The sequence below is a fragment of the Hemibagrus wyckioides genome, linkage group LG16, assembly GCF_019097595.1.
Source record: "Hemibagrus wyckioides isolate EC202008001 linkage group LG16, SWU_Hwy_1.0, whole genome shotgun sequence".
NCBI classification, from domain to species: Eukaryota; Metazoa; Chordata; class Actinopteri; order Siluriformes; family Bagridae; genus Hemibagrus; species Hemibagrus wyckioides.
The window spans coordinates 1,412,585-1,432,949 of NC_080725.1; the positions used below are offsets into that span (position 1 = coordinate 1,412,585).

Below are 20,365 nucleotides of genomic sequence, written 5' to 3' on the forward strand. Positions count from 1 at the left end.
ATCCCAGGCTAACTGACGCCCCGTATTGATCACACGCAGCGATCTAAAAGCTGCTCCGTCTTTCCCTCTGCGGGCCTCATCAGAATTCCTCCATCAGATGTCTCAATTTTGATGTGAACACCGCACATGCAGAATTTCACCGAGAGAAATATGAGAAGTGTTCAAAACAACAAGTGCTAATCACACACACACACACACACACACACACTGTCTAGCTTTACAGATTAAAATCCTACATGTTCTTCTGCTGTTGTAACCCATTCACCTCAATATGTGCTTCTGAGATGCTTTTCTGCTCACCACGGCTGTAAAGAGTGATTATTCGAGTTTCCGAAGCAGCTTCCTCACATTCATTCTCCTTTAACCTCTCTGATCAACATTTCCACCAGCAGAACCACTGCTTTTGTTTCTATGTAAACTGTACAGAGCTTAACACTACTCAAAGCGCCAACAACTACACCACAAAGTCACTGAGATCACATTTTCCACACAACTCAAGCTCTTAAATGCTTCCCACATCACAGATTTCCCTCTCAGTTGATGCTCTGAAGATGCTGATTAGTGCATATGACATTCTGACACCTTTCTATCAGAACCAGCATTAACTTCTTCAGCAATTTGAGCAACAGTAGCTCGTCTGTTGGATCGGATCACACAGGCCAGCCTTCGCTCCCCACGTGCATCAATGATCCTTGACCGCCCATGACCCTGTCACTGGATCACCACTGTTCCTTCCTTGGACCACTTTTGATAGATACTGACCACTGCAGACTGGGAACACCCCACAAGAGCTGCAGTTTTGGAGATGCTCTGATCCAGTGGTCTAGCCATATATATATATATATATAAAAGTTAGCTGCAGGGCCTAAAACATGATGTCTATGAATGTTCCTGCAGAATGAATAGCACCTACAGTCATGTCATCTGTTGCCTTCCAAATGGTGCAGATTTGATTTCAGTACATGAGGCCCCAAAAATGCCCAGTCCCCAGGCAGCTGCTTCTTGACTCATCCTAGTGATGGGAAGCAACTACACAGATTCCCTAAATAAATGGGAATTTTGAAGGATCAGGTCTAAAAAGTTTGCATTTTCTGATCAAAATCCTTCCTCTGAGGGTGTATTAATGTTTTTTTTTTTAGTTTTTCTGTGATAAGACTACTGTGCATGATGGAAATCTGTGTATTGTATATCCACTGATTAGCGCATACCCAACACACACGTTCAGCTAGGAACTGATACGTACGTCTAATACTTTCTCTCCCTCAAGCCAGTGAAACTCTGCACTAAGCTGATATAGGTGCTGTCACTCAGAGAGCTGTCAGAAATCCCATTCAGCCACCCTGGTGACTACAGAGGTGCAAGATGACCTCTTTCTCAAGTCAGCCACCACACATACACGTACACACGTATTTCAGCGACCCCTTCAGCTTCTCTTGAAACTTGATATGTATAAGTCTCGGCTTAGATACGTGCTGAGCTTAAATAACAGATTGAGAACGTTTGAATCCCTTTAAGCTGTAAAATACAGTCTGGAGACATGCGGTCACACCTGCTATTACTCAGCTTCCTTCTTCTGCATTCAAAAGGCACAACACTCTGACAATACACGCCGGCATCTCCCAAACACAACTGCTAAACTTTTTGAACATTCAACAGAAAATTCAAGATAGAAGCATCTAAAAGCTCGGGATGGAAGCACAAGAAGTCTGCCGAGAAGGGCAAAGTGCAAGGCAAACTCAATAAGTGAAGCTTCCAAGTGAAAGAGTAAGCGATTCCAATAACATCTGAGAAAGCGATTTTTTTTTCCCCAACATCTTTATTGTTCAGCTGCTCATAGCGTGTTCATGGAAGAAGAGCTGGGAGATTTTAATCATTTCTCAATCCCAATTTTGGGCTGGAGCTTGGAGTGAAAACCAAGGGCAAAAAAAAGCTAATAAAGAAGAGTGGAAGCAAGAAAACATGAGAAAAGAAAAAAATAAATAAATAAATGAACATGTCTATGCTACACACCTAACAGGTGAGCTGCACTTCCTGGTATCGCTGCATTCCTCAATAATCCCCCACCTCCGCTAATGTGTTGATTCTACTGTGACAGCTCCTTTCATCCCTTCATGGCCTTCATGTTTGCTAACACAGCTCTGCATGATCACTGGTTCCTTCATCCCTTGCAATATGGCCTAAAGGTCAATATGCATGTTAAACAGAGCTCTGGCAGCTTTTAATCAAACGAAAAGTGTGAGGTGGACAGTCTGAAAAAAGCCCTTCTGCACTCATTATCCCAGGTAAAAACCAAGCCAAACCGGCTCCGAGCCCTGCCCATGCGCTGCTCGAGTGTCATAATGTGTCTGTTTTGGAGTCTGTCGAGAACCTGCGATCCAATTTCCAGTGTTAACAATGCACACATAAATGAATGTCAAGTTGAGAAGGGAGGCACTCTTACTAAGTGAGATGTTTTTTTGTTTTTTTTTTTACCTCCAGCCACAAATGCTAAAACACTTGGTTTGCATTCCTCTGTAATTTAAGCGTCTGGGTTGCATCCATTGAGAGCGCTGAAAAGCACTTTCTATGGCATGGTAAGTATTTAATTGGCTGTCTGCTTGATCATAGAAGCACATTTGATAACGTTAATGACAGGCTGTACGACCTGAACGCCCAATCCTGTCAGTAAATGCAGTTTTCCTAAAACAATATCTCTACAGGAGGTTTACATGTGTGTGTATGTGTGTGTGTGTGTGTGTGTGTTTCTGCATGTCTGCATGCACTCTTCTTTGTTGGAGAACAAAAGCACCACCATGGCGGCGCGTTCCATATCAATCCCATGAGCAAATTTGGACGCCATCACCCTCAGTGTCTGCTGTGTTGGCTCAGAGATGAAAGCAAAATCAACAAGAAGAGCCCGTCTGACAACAGACCACCTGCGCTTTATAGCTCACAGGGGACACCCGTGACTGAGGTGAGCACTGATGACCTTTAACCTCACGTGGCTGATAAGGCGTGACCCCGGCAAGTCGGGGAGCCGGTTTTTACTGAAAAAAAAAAAAAAGCGGGAGAGGAAGACAAGCAGAGCGGGAAAAAGGAGACAGAAAGCACAGACAGATACCGCATGGATAAACCTAACCCTTCAGCAAACACACAGCCGTCACTGCAGGCTTGCTGAAGGAATTAGGCAGCAGTGACATGTACGCTATTCTCTTATCTCCTCACACATTCATCAGCCACAAACATAAACACCTGCTCAGAGCCTGATCCTGATAGACAGATCTTCAGTTCCACACTCAGTTCTTACAAAACGTCTTCAAAAATATGAAAGAACTGATTTTTTTATCCTTAAGGCTCAACCCTTTGTACTTCAGCCTATATAATACTGATGTTGAGATAAACAGCATGACGCTATGCTTATCAGAGTATCATCAGCATTTTTATAACGCCACCTGACTCTGTGCTTACTCACAGTAAACAAGAAGTTGATGATTGACCTCCTGTTTTGTTTTACGTCGATGTTTTACCTGTTTACTTTTGTTCTTTTATGAATTGACCGTGGCTTTGTTAGCAACTCTGAATATCGTCTTACACACTGTGTGTTATAAAAATCTCTCTCTGTTTCAAGGAACAATATTGTCACCGCTTCTACCTCATTTTCTACACTGCCATTGGGTTAGCATGTGGGGAAATGAATACAGCTAGCTAGCTAGGGTTTTTATTTATTTTTAAACTCCAATGTGACCACGATCTAATTAACAGATGAGACATCCTCTGGATTTCTGTCAGCTTAAAAGTATAAGATTTGCAAATCTAGAGCGAGTACTTCATCTAGAAGCAACTTTAAACACTACTGAGCAGGGTTGCCAGGTCTCAGCTAAATTTCCTGTTTAACTACATCTCAAAAATCACAAAAGATCTGAAACTAGCCCAGAACGTTTAGAAATGAGAAACAGGACACACACGTCTCTGTTTTTTTCTTTCCACAATGTTGGAGTATCTATACTATGACTTTTATCGTCATTTGGTAGAACCATTATTGACGCAATAATCCCCTCCTAAATCTATATTATGTCGAAAATATGGAATATTTTCTTCCATATTTAGGGTGTTAACTTGGAATTATAATGGATAATGACTAGCCTTACAACTCCTGTTGAAGAATAACATCATATATTAGCGCTCTCTCTCTCTCATATATAAATCTTACTCTTGTTCAGCACTGATAACTACACTGGAAAGTTAAGTTACTAGATCAACCATCAGAACTTAGAGTTGAAGAGACACAGTGGTCAGAAATTCATTTCACCTTTGAATAAAAAGCATCTACCAATAAGCAATAAGTATAAATCCAGTCTTTCTGCTTTGCCTTGCTAAGCTTTTATTCCCACTCTACTTCAGGCAACCTTGAAGCCAATTTAACCACCAAAACTGAAAAACACTCAAACCATAAACAGACCTCATCAAGACAAAACATGCCAAATAACACAAAATGCTTCACACTCTGCTTAGTCTACAGCAGAGCTGTCAAACATCTTTCCAGACAGGACTGGATGAACAGACTGCTGGCTGTGTGATGGCAGGAACTGGGAGAGTTAGATAACAGAATAAGAAAAATCCTCCAGGGTTCTGTGGTCAGTGAAAAAGCTGCCCTAAGAGAGAAAGAGAGAGCGAGAGAGAGAGAGAGAGCGAGAGGACTCAATCAGAGCTGATTACAAACACAAGAGTCCACTCTGTCCCCAGCATGCTAATCTCCACAGCCAAGTAGTACAGTTGAGGGAGGAGAGAAGCATGCTCGTGTGGATATCAGACTGTATTACAGGACCTCTTTGTGTACTGAATGTTTCCCACAATGGAATTACCGGCCAAGATCAGGAGGAGGCTCCAGCTTTCTGTCTGACCTGATAAAACTGAACGAAGACTCTGTCAAAAACACACTCTCCAATGTCATAATGGTTGCCTCTTTTTCTTCCTCCTCCACTTTAAATCTGTCTCTCTTCCACTCGGTCAGGATATCTCCAAAGCGACAACCTCTGGCATACAGTTATCCCATAGGTACTGGGAAAGATATGGAAGAGCGAAAGAGAGACAGTGAGGAAAAGAGGCAGGTATGAGCGTATAAATAAGGTCTGGTGACAGAAGAGGTAGTGCAGGATTAAGAGAGGCTCACACACAACAATTAGAGCTGTATACATGGCTGCTGGTGATGGATCACAGGCCAGGAGCCTTGGCCCACTTTGGGAATTTTTCACCCTCACTCTCATTACGTTTGCTCAGGAACTCTACTGGGGTTTGGGAGCACACAGGGAGTAAATAGGCCATCGCTGGAAATTCAATAATGCATGCTGGACGGTGTGCTCCTTGGCTTCATTGGGTTATGAGCTAGAAGGAGATTGAGCTATCCTGCGCACATGAGAAGCTCGCTGGACAAATATTGGCCTTGCTCGACTTTGCTCCACTGAACAGGAACTTCAAATCAAAGTAAGCTTCGTTTCGGCTTGTCTTAATCCTAAGGTTTCTCCTTCTCTATTCCACCAACCGCTACCCCATCAAATTTTAATTGGCAAGGCATGAGCCTTTCTTCGCCGACAACCACTAGCCGTTCCCCAGTGCCTCGCAATTCTCTGCCTGTCAGCAATTTACGCTCCAAAGATAGGGACCGCTTCCTGAAAAGAAAAAAAAGAAAAGAAAAAGAAAACAGAGGAAAGAGACATAGAGAGGGTATTTTGCCACATACGTTAAATTAAATTCTATCATACGGCTAATATGGAAGAACTCCTGCCATGCTGATATCTCACTATTCACAATGGCACCGCATTCATCTTCAGAAGCGATTCGGGGAGGAGGGGAGAGGTGCGTGAATAGCGAAAGCTCCAGCGCTCATTACGTCGTCCCTCCTTTCTTTTGTGCTTGGGGGCTGATAACACAAACCCCTGCTCTCCGATACCGGCTAGCGCTGAATGCCACAAACACACACACAGACCTGTTCCATCCAGTTCTTTAGCTGCTAATGACTTTATCGGCTCCTCATATTAAACCTCATTCGATGCAACTTAATGAACAACAGTAGCCAATTGGGAGCAAATAAATGAACAAGAACAACACAAACATGTCAACACACACACACACACACACACACACAGTCAAAGACCCCATCCTGAACGAAGCCCAACAGTGTGATACACTGCTTTCATTAGGAAGATTTCCAGTCGAGCACATCGCTGAGTTATATAAAGATAATAAGCTAATGTTTCACTCGTCTGCCTTAGTGAAAGATTCCTCGACAAACAGACCGGGAAAAACGATGGCAGGATCCTCAGCTCTCTCCTGGATCATTAACGAGTCGCCTCTCCACAGGTAGTTGTGTGTCTTTGTGTATATTTGTGTATTGGAAAACCCAAGGGGTTATTAAATATTGAGGCAGAATCTGAAAGCGTGGATGGTTAATGTCTCCATACTGAAAAAGACACAATGGAGCAAAACAAAAGGGAAGGGAACGAGGTGAAAGCAGAGAGATTCCCCCACCCCAGACAGACAGACACTTACACACACTTACACACACACACACAGCACCACTGCTTTTCCTCATGCAACTCTATAAAAGCCTTCCCTCTGTCTGGAATTGTGGCTTTTCCTTCGTGAGGGAGCAAGCAATGGCTTTTTCTCAGCAGGCAGAGAAAGGCTAATTTTATCCAAACAAAAAGGAAAAAAAAAAAAGCTTGAATTGCCATCATTAAGGAAGCAGTCGGTCACTTTTTTGTCACTTCATCACTCCACAAAATCCTGTTTAAGATTAACCCTTAAAGTTACAGCATCAAATTAATCCTAAAATGATTCCTTCGTACAGTATTCATGGTAACATTTTTTACATCTCTGCACTTACCCTTGGATGGATTCTTATTCGTATTCCGCGTATGCTTTCTGAATTTTTTATCAGTGCACCCATCGTTTTGTACAGTATGTGCCAGTGGATATTCAGCTGAATGTAAACTAAATTATAATGGAATTTTCTTATGGAGCACAAAAACATCATTCCAGATGATAACGAAACTACAGACGCACCGTATTAGTGCTGTCTTTCCTGGCATCAGCACTAGCATTAAAATAAACCTTACAGTAATTAATTATCTAATTAACTAGTAATTAAGCTTTAATAAAACACTCAAAACAACAGATTGAAGGGGGTTTTTTTTTTTCCGTTTTCATGGTAACAATATGCCGGCTCACATCACCCAGTCCAAAGTCATGCACTGTAGACTGACTGGCATCTCTAATTTGTCCGCAGTGTGAATAAGTGTGTGAGTGTGTGTGACATTGTGCCATGTGATGGGTGATGGCACCTGTCCAGGGTTTTCCTGGGACCCTGTGTAGGATAAGACAATGGATGGATGGATGGATGGATGGATGGAGGGTAACATAACTGTCCTGATGCTATAATCAAATGGATTTGTTGTTGTTGTTTTTTACAGTGAAAATTTGGAAAACAAGAAACACTCGAGATTGGGATACAGATCCAACACTAGCATCTGTCTCTGTCTCCTTCACTGGAATCTATTTCTTTCTTTCTTTCTTTCTTTCTTTCTTTCTTTCTTTCTTTCTTTCTTTCTTTCTTTCTTTCTTTCTTTCTTTCTTTCTTTCTTTCTTTCTTTCTTTCTTTCTCACTGTCTCACTATCTTTCTCATTGTGTGACTCATCTTATACCTGTCCTCTTACTTGATCTCTCTCTCTCTCTCTCTCTCTCTCTCTCTCTAAGCAAACACTGATAAAAAATGTCAGATGTGGAAACTCTGGAAAAGTGGGGAAATTTATTTACCTAGCATTATTAAAATTATTACATTCCTGATCCCACCCAAGCAACCCCCTCCCTTTTTCTCCCACAGACACACAGACACAGACACACACACATACACACACACACACGCACGCACGCACACACACGCATGCACGCACACACACACACACACACACACACACACACTATAAAGCAGGACCTGTTTTTAATTAAAAACGTACACCCGCTTCGGTTGGGATACGGCTACGAGGAAGTTGTTCCAGAATTTTTATTCTCTTGTAAAGGAAAAAAGTAAAAACATTAAAAACACACTTAGAAAGTGAGAAAAGTCCTGAAAGGAAATTTGCTGTCAGAGATCAGGAAATGTACATACAATACACTGTATACACAAGTGCAGTATCAGAAGCGTGAGGGCAGCTGGACTGGACAGATTCATTTCATTTAAAAAAAAATGTATTGGTTCCATGTGCATGATGACGTTCAGACTGAAAAACATTTAGCTGAAACTTTAAGCCTTAAGTGTTCTTTAGTTAGCCCTCCGGGGAGACCCTTAAGGAATCGGTGTAACTCTACAGAGTATTTCTCTATAACGTCGGCTTCTCTTTAGAGACGATAAGAACACTTAAGAGCTCACGAGGAACCCCTTTTTCCCTGAGAGGAGTATTCATTTATTGTGGAAAAAGAAACAAATGAAAAAACAATCTGAACGCAGGAAAATCTGGCTTAGGATTGCCTATACATGCTCACTGTATATGGTTTTATATAATGACGTGAGGATTTTAGAATATGGGATATAATATAATGTTGGGATGTAGTGCAGTACTACAACACAATACGATACTCAGCTATAAAAAAAGCTGATTCAAATGAATTAAAATATCATTTATACGTGTGTGTGAGTGAAAATAAAACGGCAACAAACATTTAAAAGCGTAATCCAAATGATATTGTGACAATGTAGAAGATTCAAATATCATCTTAATGTCATCTTAATATGTAAATAAAAGTATGTAAATATTCAAATAGGTTTTAAAAGGATGTATATATATATATATATATATATGGGGGGAGAGAAGGCTGGCCCGTGTGACCCGATCCAACAGATGAGCTACTGTTGCTCAAATTGCTGAAGAAGTTAATGCTGGTTCTGATAGAAAGGGGTCAGAATACACAGTGCATGAAGGGGGACCAACAGAATATTAGGCAGGTGGTCATAATGCTATGCCTGGCCAGTGTGTATAAAGAGCAGTGTGTCAGTGTGGACAGAGAGCAGATATATACATATATATATAAAATTATAGGCAGGCAAAAGATCAAAATGTAGACTTAAACAACAACAATGCTCCAACATGCTTGAGAATCGCTTTGTAATGACATCATGAAAGGTTTCACCACAATCCACCCCTCCCACACACAGAAATTCTCATCCAAGGTTTTCTATCTTTTTTTATTTGATCAAACTTTTGAAAAGGAGCTATCACAAGCTACCTAGCTCTCCACTAAGCCCTGCTTTCAATACCACACCCACACTGAAGAAAAAGAGCAAAGGGGACAAAGAGCAGATCGGTGGAGTGTACACACTCCTCGCTCCGGTACAAGCTTTCCACAGTCTCTCATAGCAAACATGGTGTTACATAAGCTCATCAGGTTTAGTCATGTCTCGTACTGTCCATACAGTGCAAACAAGCAGAGGTTCCTCAAGACAAAGACCAGCATACAAAGCAAATTTTTGTATTTTTCGTGTTTTTTTGTTTTTTTTAGTCTTATGAATGCTTAATGCTTAGCATGGGGTGACACAATGACTTCTGGTTGAACTTCTAATTCGAACCACTAACTTTAGAGTGCACCCCATTTAATGAACACATTCGACTGGCCGATCTGGCACGCCTCGGAAAGACTTCGCTGGCCAATAACCTTAAGCGCAGGCTGCTTGTGACTTTTCCCTCACCTCAATAAAAAGCAGGGTGATTGAATCAGCTCGAGGAGGTCAATAGACACGTGTTCATTTCCCAGAGTTTGCCTGAGCATGGTGGCCACTCAGAGCTCTGCTTGTCCTGCCTGACATTTATTGGATGAGAACCAAGTTATAGTTCTCTCTTTTCTCCACTGTTGTTGCTTTAGGGACCAATCATCCTGAGAGACATTTCTCTTTTTTCTCTTTCATGCATTTCAGTCTTTTTCCTACCTCACCACCTTTTATTCTCTTTTCGCCGCACTCTGCTTCACCGACATCAGTCTCCCTAGCTTTTCAGTTCTGTCCTTCAACTCAGCAATCTATCTCGTTTCTATATCTATTTTCTGACACATTCCTATGTTTTTCCTGCATAAATACATATCAATGGAACTGAAGCACATCCCGAATTGCTGCGTCTTTGCTGTAGAAGTATTTCATTCCTGAGATGCGATGCTGTTTCCAAGGACAGCGCAGAAGGTATGGAATCCCCCAGAGAGCTTAAAGCACACAGATGGATTCAGAGACACACACACACACACACACACACGAACCATCCCCCTCCAAATGCTTGCTTAAGATGCCATCAGGAAGTTTGATTAGAAGATGTTTTTTTAAGTCCATCTCTCCACTGAAAACATTTCTCTTTTAACTCCCTCTTAGGAATCACTACAAAGATCAGGTGATGGGGGCTTTTTTATCTGGCAGGAGACTGGAGAGGAATCTTAATGAATCTAGATGCTGCTGGCCCGTGCTTGATTTCATTTTCAAGGACTCGCGGGGCATTCTCAAAGCTTTTCCTGGCTGATAAAACAAAGCGACAGTTATTATGGAGAAGAGGTGCGGACAGCGACAGCTTATCAACTCCAACTTTTTCGCCTGTAGCTCTTCCAGGCACTGTTTCTTTTTTTTCCACTGTCCTGTGTGTCCAAGCAGTCTTAATCTTTGAGCCCCCTGGCCCCTCCCTGAGCCTGCGTCCAGGTGGAGCTTGATTCAGCCTCTGAGCTTGGTTTATCCCTAGATTTATTACACAGCTGCGGTCCTCAGAAAACACAGGAAACCGATGCAGACAGGCAGCACAGGCCTGTGCAATCAGAGAGGGATTATCTACATGGAGCCACTACTTTAAGAACGAGTGCTCTTAAGGAACACTCCTGTAGCTTGCCATTTTTCTAATATTAGAAAAAAGGGGTTAGCATGCAGGCGGGTCAGATAAAGAAGCAGCTCTGTCCCTAAAATCATCTACATGGGAGTGGATCTTATGAGGCTACATCAAGTTAAAACAGAAAAATGAATACGCTTCATTTTAGCTTTTTTTTTAGCCTAATCTCAAACTGGCATGTGCTTTCCAACAATAAAAGAGCCACAAATTAATTTCTGTTATAGGACCTAAAGAGTGCTGAGCTAGAACAAAGCACTGAGGACTGGACCGGGCATCATTTAGTTACCATGGCAACAACAAGTTACTTTCATGAGCATCATTAAAATAAGACATGAACAGTGCTGAGGGGATTTTGAAGATAATAAAGATAAAAAAATAGCTGTGAACCGGTGAACCGAGGAAGGAACAAGCGTTCTACTGCCCATGGCACTGAATTAAGTAAAAGATACATTGCTACAAACTTCACTCAGGAAGCTACAGTCATAATAAATACCTAAGACGATTATATTTATCTTTTGTCCTGAGCATCTGTATGATATTACACATTACATATTGTTTTGCTGTGTAGAGACACTGAAGAATTTTAATTAGGATAGCGACACATGTTTTCAACGCAAGTACTGCTAATCCTGAATGCTAAAAAAATTCCCACTGACCACACTGACATACTTTTGTTAATGCTCATTACAAAAAAGAACTTTTTTGCAGCTAGTATCTTCAGTCTCAAGCCGACCATGTGACGTCTTTTGTCACATTTCTGGCCAGAACATGGACGGACGGGGGTGATGTAATTGGCTCTCTGAGCTTCTTTGTACACACCGTAACCCCAGAGGTCTTGCTAGTGAGACTGACCAAAGTAAGTAGTCCTAATTACTAATTCTAAAACTTTTATGCTAGTTTAAATGCTAGGAAAACTGAGTTTGGGCAGCCACACACTCTGAATAATCAGCTACACGATAATATGCACTTGTAGTTCTGCATGATTTTTGTACGTTTAAGCTCTAATTTTGGGATGGCTCTTACTGGTTATCTGAAATATCTCCAACACCATGTTTGAAATAAATCGTGTAAAAAAAAAGTCACATTCAGGATGAGGCCAATTGAACAACGTGCACATTCTCAGAGCAATACACAGCGGAGGTGTAAAAACTACCACCAGTCATAACTGTTGAGGTCAAAGGGCAGTGCTCGGTTTCAAGTAGTGCTCCTGAACACACTGAACTTTTATAAAAACTGACCCAGACACAAGAGTAGAATAAAAACTAACACAGATGATGACCATTAAATAGCACTGCCCGATCAGGTCAAAAACACAGCAGAATGTGTGAGCACTCGCAGTCAGAGACAGAGAGCGGTTTGTTTCAGGACTGCCGGCTTGACCTCATGAACACAGGACAGCGCCTCGTGCCTTTACTACATGACCGTACAATCCATCAATCAGTGCGTCAGCTGACCTGGCATTCAACCCGAAAGGCGCGGAGTGTGAGACGCGTTTGTGATGTCTGAAACATTTCCCTCTTCCCTTGTTCTCCCTGCAGCTGCCCCTGGTGTGGCTTCACCCACGAGCAGTCCAGGGACTTTACACAGGACAGAAAAAGTGCCGTGTGTCCACTCTTACCCAACCCCTCACCCATGGGTTTCAGTTATTACCTGCTCGCACCTGCCTACACAGCCGGCATGTGGTTTATTCTTAGATCACTGGCAACATTCCTGTCTCTGGTCATTCAGGGGAAAGTGTGTTGGCCAGGCTGCATGGCTGCCCTAACCTTTCACTGAGCACAATGTCAGCAGAATAAAAATGCACCTGTTAGTGACACAGTAACACCTTTTCAAGCTGGCAAATGGGCAACCCGCTAAAGCTAGACAACAACACACACACACACACTGCTTTAGCACCTTCACACACACATGCACACACATGCACACACACACACACACACACAATAGCATTACATTCAGCTGCCACATTCAGAGCAATACATTTCACAACAGGTGGGATCTACCTAGCAAGTACACTCAAAATATCATAAAGAAATCGTGAGAGGAATTAAAGCTGCTGAATCTCATGATTTAAAATCAATATTGTGTTGAATAGACGTTCTGCACATATCCCCAGAGTTTTTATAATGTACAATAAGAAGTAGTCTTTAATATATTAAGTCTATAATTTTCTGTGTTAATGAATGTACCTAATTGTAATATGCATAATTAACATATTTATAATTAACAATGATTATAAATGTGATTATTATAAATATTTTTCCACATTTTTTTTTTACCAAGTAGACCTAAATATCATAATTTATTTATCATAATAGTCTTCAGGTTTTGTTATGATTTTATATTTTCTCAGCTCTAATCATAAACAAACGCTTTGAGCTTCGAATCCCGGTGCTCTGAGCAGGCGGCTGTGTTAAGCTCCCACTTGATTTCAATATGTTTCATCAAGCCTACAATTAATAATGTACAGAAAGTGGGAGAGAGGCAGAGGAAGGGAGGCATGGAGAGCTACACAGAGAGAAAACAAAGCTCTGCAGAGAGCCATCACTTTTCCTCTGAGTCTGAGCAGGAGACCACACAGCGAGCAGGGAATATATTAGACACAGGGCAGCTCACGTAATAAAGTTAATGAAAGCCAAATAACATCGGCAGCAAACTTAGTGTATTGGCTGAGCGACTGAGAAAACCCAGCTACACAAATTCATTTGAGTGTGTGTGTGTGTGTGTGTGTGTGTGCATGTGTGTGTGTGTGTGTGCATGTGTGCGTGTATAACTTCAGTAGAACATTAGAAACATTCTACTGAAGTTATACCCACACACACGGACACACACGTAAACAGATCACTACTAAAAACTGCATTCTAAAATTACAAAGGATACAATAGCTGTTTTAAAATGTTAGAAATATTTTCAGAATTTTTAGCATTTATTTAGTATCTTTGCTTTAGCTCAAACCCATCAGTGTTCCACCTTCAATGGAAGAGAAAAGACTCCTGGAACATCTGACCTTTTTGTACGAAGGAGTTCAAGTGGTCAATATCAGAACGCTGCTAATATCTTGAATGCTGAATCGTATAAAATTTGAATAAGATTTCCAGAAAGCTAGATTCATAATGTGGTCTCAGAGTGTAGCATTAGATATTAGATATACACAGAAACGAGAATGCATTTCATTTCGAAGGTATGGACATGTTCAATATTCAAGTGGCACCTGAAAAGAAAGGTGAGATGATGGTTTGAACACAATCAACTTAAGTGACCTCATTATAAACACACCATGAGGGAAAATAATCTGTACACTCAACCGCGGACATGAATGAGCCCATGTTTCTGCAGTGAGAGTGTGTGTGGCGGCATAGAAAGAGCATGAAGTCAGAATTTTTCCCTTTAATAAAGTGTGTGAGGAAAAACAGCAGAATTATCAGTGATCCCCAAGGCAGAGAAGCTTCATGGTGCTTGTTTGTCATTGCATGGCTGGGGAGGAGTTACAGTCTATTTGTTTTTTGTTTTTTTTGTTTTTTTTCAGCTTGATGCTATAGTAATTCTGGACTAGAAAAAAATTGCAAGGTTTATCCTTAAAATCCTCATTCAGCACAGGAGGGGTGTAAGAGAAAGCAGAACGCTTACGAATTTTACCTTGGTAAAAAAGCCTTGGTAAATTTAGCGTTCTTTATCTATTCTAAGTTTCCTATTCTTGTATCCTCCCACTTGCCCTTCATATGCACAGCTGCAGGGAAAGGAATGAAACAGCGGAAAGTCATAAATCAGCCTCTGAGGATTAAGTGAAACATTAGCGTTTAAAAAAAGGGACATTACAGGATCATCTGTAGCAGAGGGTCACATAGCGAGCGGAGAAGTTTGGAGTAGATCGCTTTTGTAGCAACGGATAAGCTCTTTAATACCTTCCGCTTCCCTCCACTTGCTCAGTAATGTAACCGCCGCTTGTTGAACCAAGGCTTAATCTCAGGCCTTTAAAGTTTAAGCTAATAGACACAGGTATCAAGTTGACCCAAAACTGCAAGACACCTCTTTCTGAGTGCAGCTTATTTTTATTGTTTTCGGTATAAGATGTCAGTAATAGAGTTTAGACCATGAGAGTGTAACAAATTCATTTTCCGTGAACGGTATATTGTTGACCTGGAACGTTTTAGAGCCTAGTTATAAAATAAAAATGGATTCTCAATGTCTGTCTTTGAAAATGTTTTGAATTTGTGTTATATAACTGTCTGGATAATGCCATTATTATTGTTCATGGGTTATCACCATGAAAAATGCTCCACTATTCCTTTGTGTTTCGCAATTTCGTTTCTTATTATAGATCTGCCTACAGAGGGAAAAGGCTATAGTTATGCTAATTTATGTCTCTCTTCAGTCGACACAAATCAAACTATTTACATGGCCACTGCACCCTTACTGTGCTTATTTTTTTCACAAAACCAGACCAGTCTGACATATTCATAAATGCTAAGTATGCAACCTTTCCCTAATTAGATGTGTGGAAGATAAGTACATAAGTACAAAGCAAAGCAAGGGGGGAAAAAAAAGAGCCACACTTACTGGCTACTTCCAGTGAAGCGTTGTGGCTGACCGCTTCCCCCAGGTAGTTCCTGGCCACACAGACGTAGCTGCCGTCGTCGGGTTTGCTGCGGCGGCCGTGCACGATGCGCAGGAAGAAGAGCGAGCCGCTGGGAAGGAGCATACGGTGCGAGCGCGGGTTGTCCCTGTCCGTCTCCACGCGCTCACCGTCTTTATACCACTCAACAGTGGGTGCAGGACGGCCCTCGGCCTTACAGTTCAGCGTGGCCGGCTCACCCTTCGACACAATCAGGTCTGACGGGTGCTCCACAATCCGTGGGGGATAGTCCTCCTGACGGAGACGAGATCCTGGGAATAACAAAAAATGACACAATTAGTAAAAATGACACAATTAGTAAACTCAATATATGGTGCGACTATGATACACTGTGTGATACAGCTGCTGTCCAGAATATTATAGATTTAAACACCACAGAGGAATCCTGGGAGTAAAAGAAAGTATTACTAAAAATATATTACTTTTAATATGTAGCCTTAGTATAAATATATTATTTTAGTGGTACTGTAAATAATAAAAATGTCTTTTAACTTCATTTTTATTGTAAAATCACATAGTACACCTAAAAAAAAACTTAGCAACATTAGCTAAGTAAAGCTAGCTACCTAAACAAAACAAATCTCTGCTCTAATGTTGCCATCGCGGTAGTTAGCTTAGTAGCAGAGGTTAGTAACTAGTGAGGTTTGCTAACAAGTTTGAAATCTGCTCTATTTCTCCAAACTGATCGTGTGAGACTTAGCAATGGCTACCTGTGAGCAAACATCCTCTGGAATAATATTTCCTGGACTCGTTCTGCTTGTGTGTTGTTTTTAATCTCTGTAAATTTGTCTAATTTCACACTTAAGTCCACATCTTGTCCTGCCGTGTTCAGGTTGAAACAGCTTTATTAGCCTACTCTTTGGTCAGGAATTCAATAAAAAAAAAAAACACTATTACCATTACCATTAGCTAGCCTTTATCTTTACAATAACACACAAGCTAAGTCTACAACTTAGCTAACATGAGCATGTGTCCATTAAAAGAATACAGAAATCCTGCAACAGCTGAGCTAATCCAGTCAGATTTACTTGTGTGTTTACGCTCACTGAGGAAAAAAGTTACACAAAACAGAGGTCCTTACATTCTCCATCACATACACGTTGTCTAAATGAGTCTACATTTATTCACGCTTATGTTCTCAAGAACATTCTTATGAGCTTATTTTTATTTAGACAACTTTGCATGACATTACTGTGTGCATGTGAAGGCCTGTGTGACGGTTCAGAAATAAGACTCGCAAATCGTTTTCACTGACTGATCTTTTTTTCCTCCGTCCAGTCAGCAGCTGGATTAATAAAGACCCCCACTTTTTGTTTTTACCAGCAGACTCATATTTTATTCTGCCAACTTATTTTCAATCAGTATGAATAAATGAATTATTCTATCTCCACAAGTCTGATATAAAGTGAGTCAGGACTCTGTCGGCTTTCAGTGTGAGATGTTTTTAGTTCTGTTGGATAACCTCACAGAATTTCAGTGGCTGAAGATAAACACCTTCAAATGCTTATGAACAAGCACTCGGGGCGTCTCAGAGAGCAGAGAGGGTTTGATATCAACATTTACTTTGAAGGAACATTTGTGTGGCTTTTTGGAACTTTCCTATGAACACATTATCTCTAGTAGGCTAAATAAAAACTAAAATACTGAAGAAAAGCAATAAATTCTTAAAGTGTCTTCTTTCATAAGAGTCATTAATCACCCCTGTGGAGTCTGACATGGCAAAGAAATTCAATGCTGAATATGAAAACACAAAAAACAGGCCTCTTTCGAGTTCATTTAGATGTTTTTCTGAATACGTCGCGTGTCCTTCAGCTGTTGCATCGTCATATTTTCCGTTGCTAATGTGTGCTACTTTCTATAATGCCTCAACAAGCATTCCTTGACTATATAATATAATTCCACACCCTACAGACTACATAATAATCTCCTGAGCTAGATGACCTGATACACACACGCTCATTTCAGACTACACTTATATACAAAAAAAAGAGCACTGTCTGTCTCTGCTGTCAGTCACACACCGCACGCCCAGCGTTATCGCAAAAAAAAAAAAAAAAAGGCGGGCCTAATTGGAAGCACATCACAAAAACTCATTTACGCAGCCTCCTACCATCGCAGGGATCCCTCCCTCCCCCGAATGCTGAGGGAGCGTGTTTCTGACACACACTCATGCCCAGAGGTGCTCGGAGAAGCTACCAAATTAATCATGTCAACTCAAACCCATCGCCTCCTCACATTTTCCGATTAGATTAATTAAGTTATGTCTGTCTTTTCCACACACACACACACACACACACACTTGCACACTTCAACTCACTTATACATACCAACAGTCACTCTTTAATACCACCCGCATTGCGTGATAAGCTAGTAAAGCGAACTGCGAAAATGTGCATAGCTCATCCCTTTCCATTTAATTAGATTTATTAGTCGTGGTTACATGGATATTTTTTCTTTTATCGACCACAATCGTGTTAAACATCTTAATTAAGTTTGGTTATGAATATGAAATTCGAACACGCAGATGCCGAAAAAGGCCCTGGAGACCTCTCTGAGAGCCAATAACAGTAAAAGGATTGGCTAAAATGACAGTGAGTGAGGATTTATGAGAGGATCTTTCTTTTGTCTTGTGCCAATCGTTCAAGACAAAAAGGTCTCTTGTTAAAGCACGGGGTTACATCTGTGCTATCGGATTTCCCTGGACTTTCAGCGTGACTGTCTGGATAATAAGGCTGCACAAGGTGCCAAAGACAATCTTTTCTTGCAATCACAGAGTAGCAGGGCCAGCAAAGAGGGGATGTGAGACGAGTTTTTTTCCTCGGTGTGCTTGAGCGAGCTTTGTATTTTTCCACAGTCAGGAGTTTGAGACTCTACCTCTATCCAGACAAGGCGTGATGGTGCCTCGGCCCTGTTAATCATGCACCGTTTGAGAAGAGCCTACGTTAAAGTTCTACAATTGTGCGATGACTTCTACCGAATTCTTTAAATTTTAAAATCTGTTTTATTAAAATACCAACTGGTTTACCAAGTAATTTGCTGCCAAATTATTTCCTCTCTCTAGCAGAAGAACAAGGATTTGCTTTAAAGTGTTGCGCAAAAAAATTCTGCAGAAAAGCTGCAGAGGGTTGCACTTTTCTTTTCCTCCTCCCAGTGAGAAATGGCACTGGGTTCATCTCTGAAGATTAATTATGACACTGGAGTAGTAGCGGCTACGGCAGCCCACATGGACCAGGCTCCACGCAGCCAGGCTCCGGATCCCAACCCTGCGCATCATCCATCACCATCCAGGCAACTGCCGACTCTGCTGCCCAGTCCCTCCACCCGAGGCTGGTGCGTGTTGCAATCCATTACTATCTTTCAAGTATGCGTATGCATAGTAGGCTGTAGCTACATCCAGAATCAGGTCACTCCATGTGTGTGCCAGTTCCTGGCCTCGATATAGCGTATAGATTTGCTAAGTGAGAATTAGCCAGCTTTTCTAGGACACATTTCAAATGGAAGTGTGTTATTTCTTTCAAAGAAGCCACATAATGTTAAAAAGGCCATCTGTATCTCAGGTATTTAGTACTTCACGATAACTACATCAGGTTTTGGTGTGATTGGCACAGATTCAATATCTAGTATAGGTGTGATAACAGAAAAAAAATCCAGTGTCTTAACAAATTTAGCCTTAAATACTTAACTAGCATTACCTTTAGTGGTATCATGCCATCTCAATTAAATAAAAATTAATTCCCATCACATTTATTTGATTTCCATTTTTAATTTTTCTTAAAGAAAAAGTTCTATTATTTATTTATTTATTTATTTATTATTGTTGATTTATTTATTATTGTTGATTTATTTATTTATTTATTTATTTATTTATTTATTTATTTATTTATATAATTGTAGGCATTTTGCTTTTTTTTTAAAAAAAAACAAAAAACTACAATAACCCTGGAGGTTCTTAAACCCGTTAATTACACAGTAAAACTGCATTCGATCCAGATTTTATAGCACAATTCATGACCACTGGAACTGAGCCGAAGCAGCGATTAGTGTGTATTGGAACATCGTGTTTAGGTTCTTGTGCAACTGGAAGAAGGACATGTAGCAAAATAACCGTCATGTAAAGTAATTATATTCACATTCACACAAAACTATCTTTTGGACCCCAAATAAAACAAGTTCTTTGTTTCACTACGAGAGCATAAAGCTTGCCAAAATCTCCCATATGTAGAAGGTAAATCCCCCGAATGCAGTTTCTCTGAGGCAGAACATCCTTCCAGCCGCAGCCCATCTGTTTTACTGCTCTTAACATCCGTACATGGCTGTACATGGAGGATGTAGGTGCTCTTAACAGCTGGACAAATACACTTCCAACCATTGGTTGTATGAGTGTGTGTGTGTGTGTGTATGTGTGTGGGTGTGGGTGGATGTAGAAAAAGATCCCACACTGGGACAAAAAACTTTGTGCAATGTGAAAGGAATCTCTGAATAAAAGACAGGATCCAGATGATCTTGGAAGAGTGAGCAAAAGAGGGGGAAAGATTACCCCCGCTAGGTAATTGCTCCCATTTGCCTTCTTGTACCTGCTTTAACTGCGCTGAGGAGAAGGAAGCCACAATGCTGGGGGCTTTAATGTGGCTGTACAGAGGAAGCTAAATGACCACGACTGAGGAAGTGGTCAATATCTGCTAACTAAAGAAGTTTGACTTCAGTAGTGGGGTAATTCTGAAAAGAGACCTCCCTCAGAACCTGAAACTCATATGTGTGTGTGTGTGTGTGTGTGTGTGACATCATCAGAGACATGACCCAAGTCCTGCTGTTATTCCATTACTGGTATTTATCAGCTTCTCTTTTCAG

The 20,365-nt window shown here is 41.0% G+C and overlaps 1 protein-coding gene and 1 long non-coding RNA gene across 4 annotated transcripts in view; one reads left to right on the top strand and one right to left on the bottom strand.

Moving 5' to 3' along the window:
• Positions 1-20,365, bottom strand: part of LOC131366782 (roundabout homolog 1-like) — a 192,397-nt gene that overhangs the window by 88,922 nt on the left and 83,110 nt on the right. For all 3 annotated transcript variants that reach the window (XM_058411538.1, XM_058411537.1, XM_058411539.1), the window contains one exon: positions 15,442-15,768. In XM_058411538.1, coding sequence (XP_058267521.1) covers positions 15,442-15,768 — 327 coding nt within the window. The remainder of the gene's footprint in view (positions 1-15,441; positions 15,769-20,365) is intronic.
• LOC131366784 (uncharacterized) lies at positions 4,999-7,680 on the top strand. Its single transcript, XR_009206854.1, has 3 exons — positions 4,999-5,460; positions 6,249-6,336; positions 7,449-7,680. It is a non-coding gene; the product is annotated as an uncharacterized LOC131366784 (long non-coding RNA).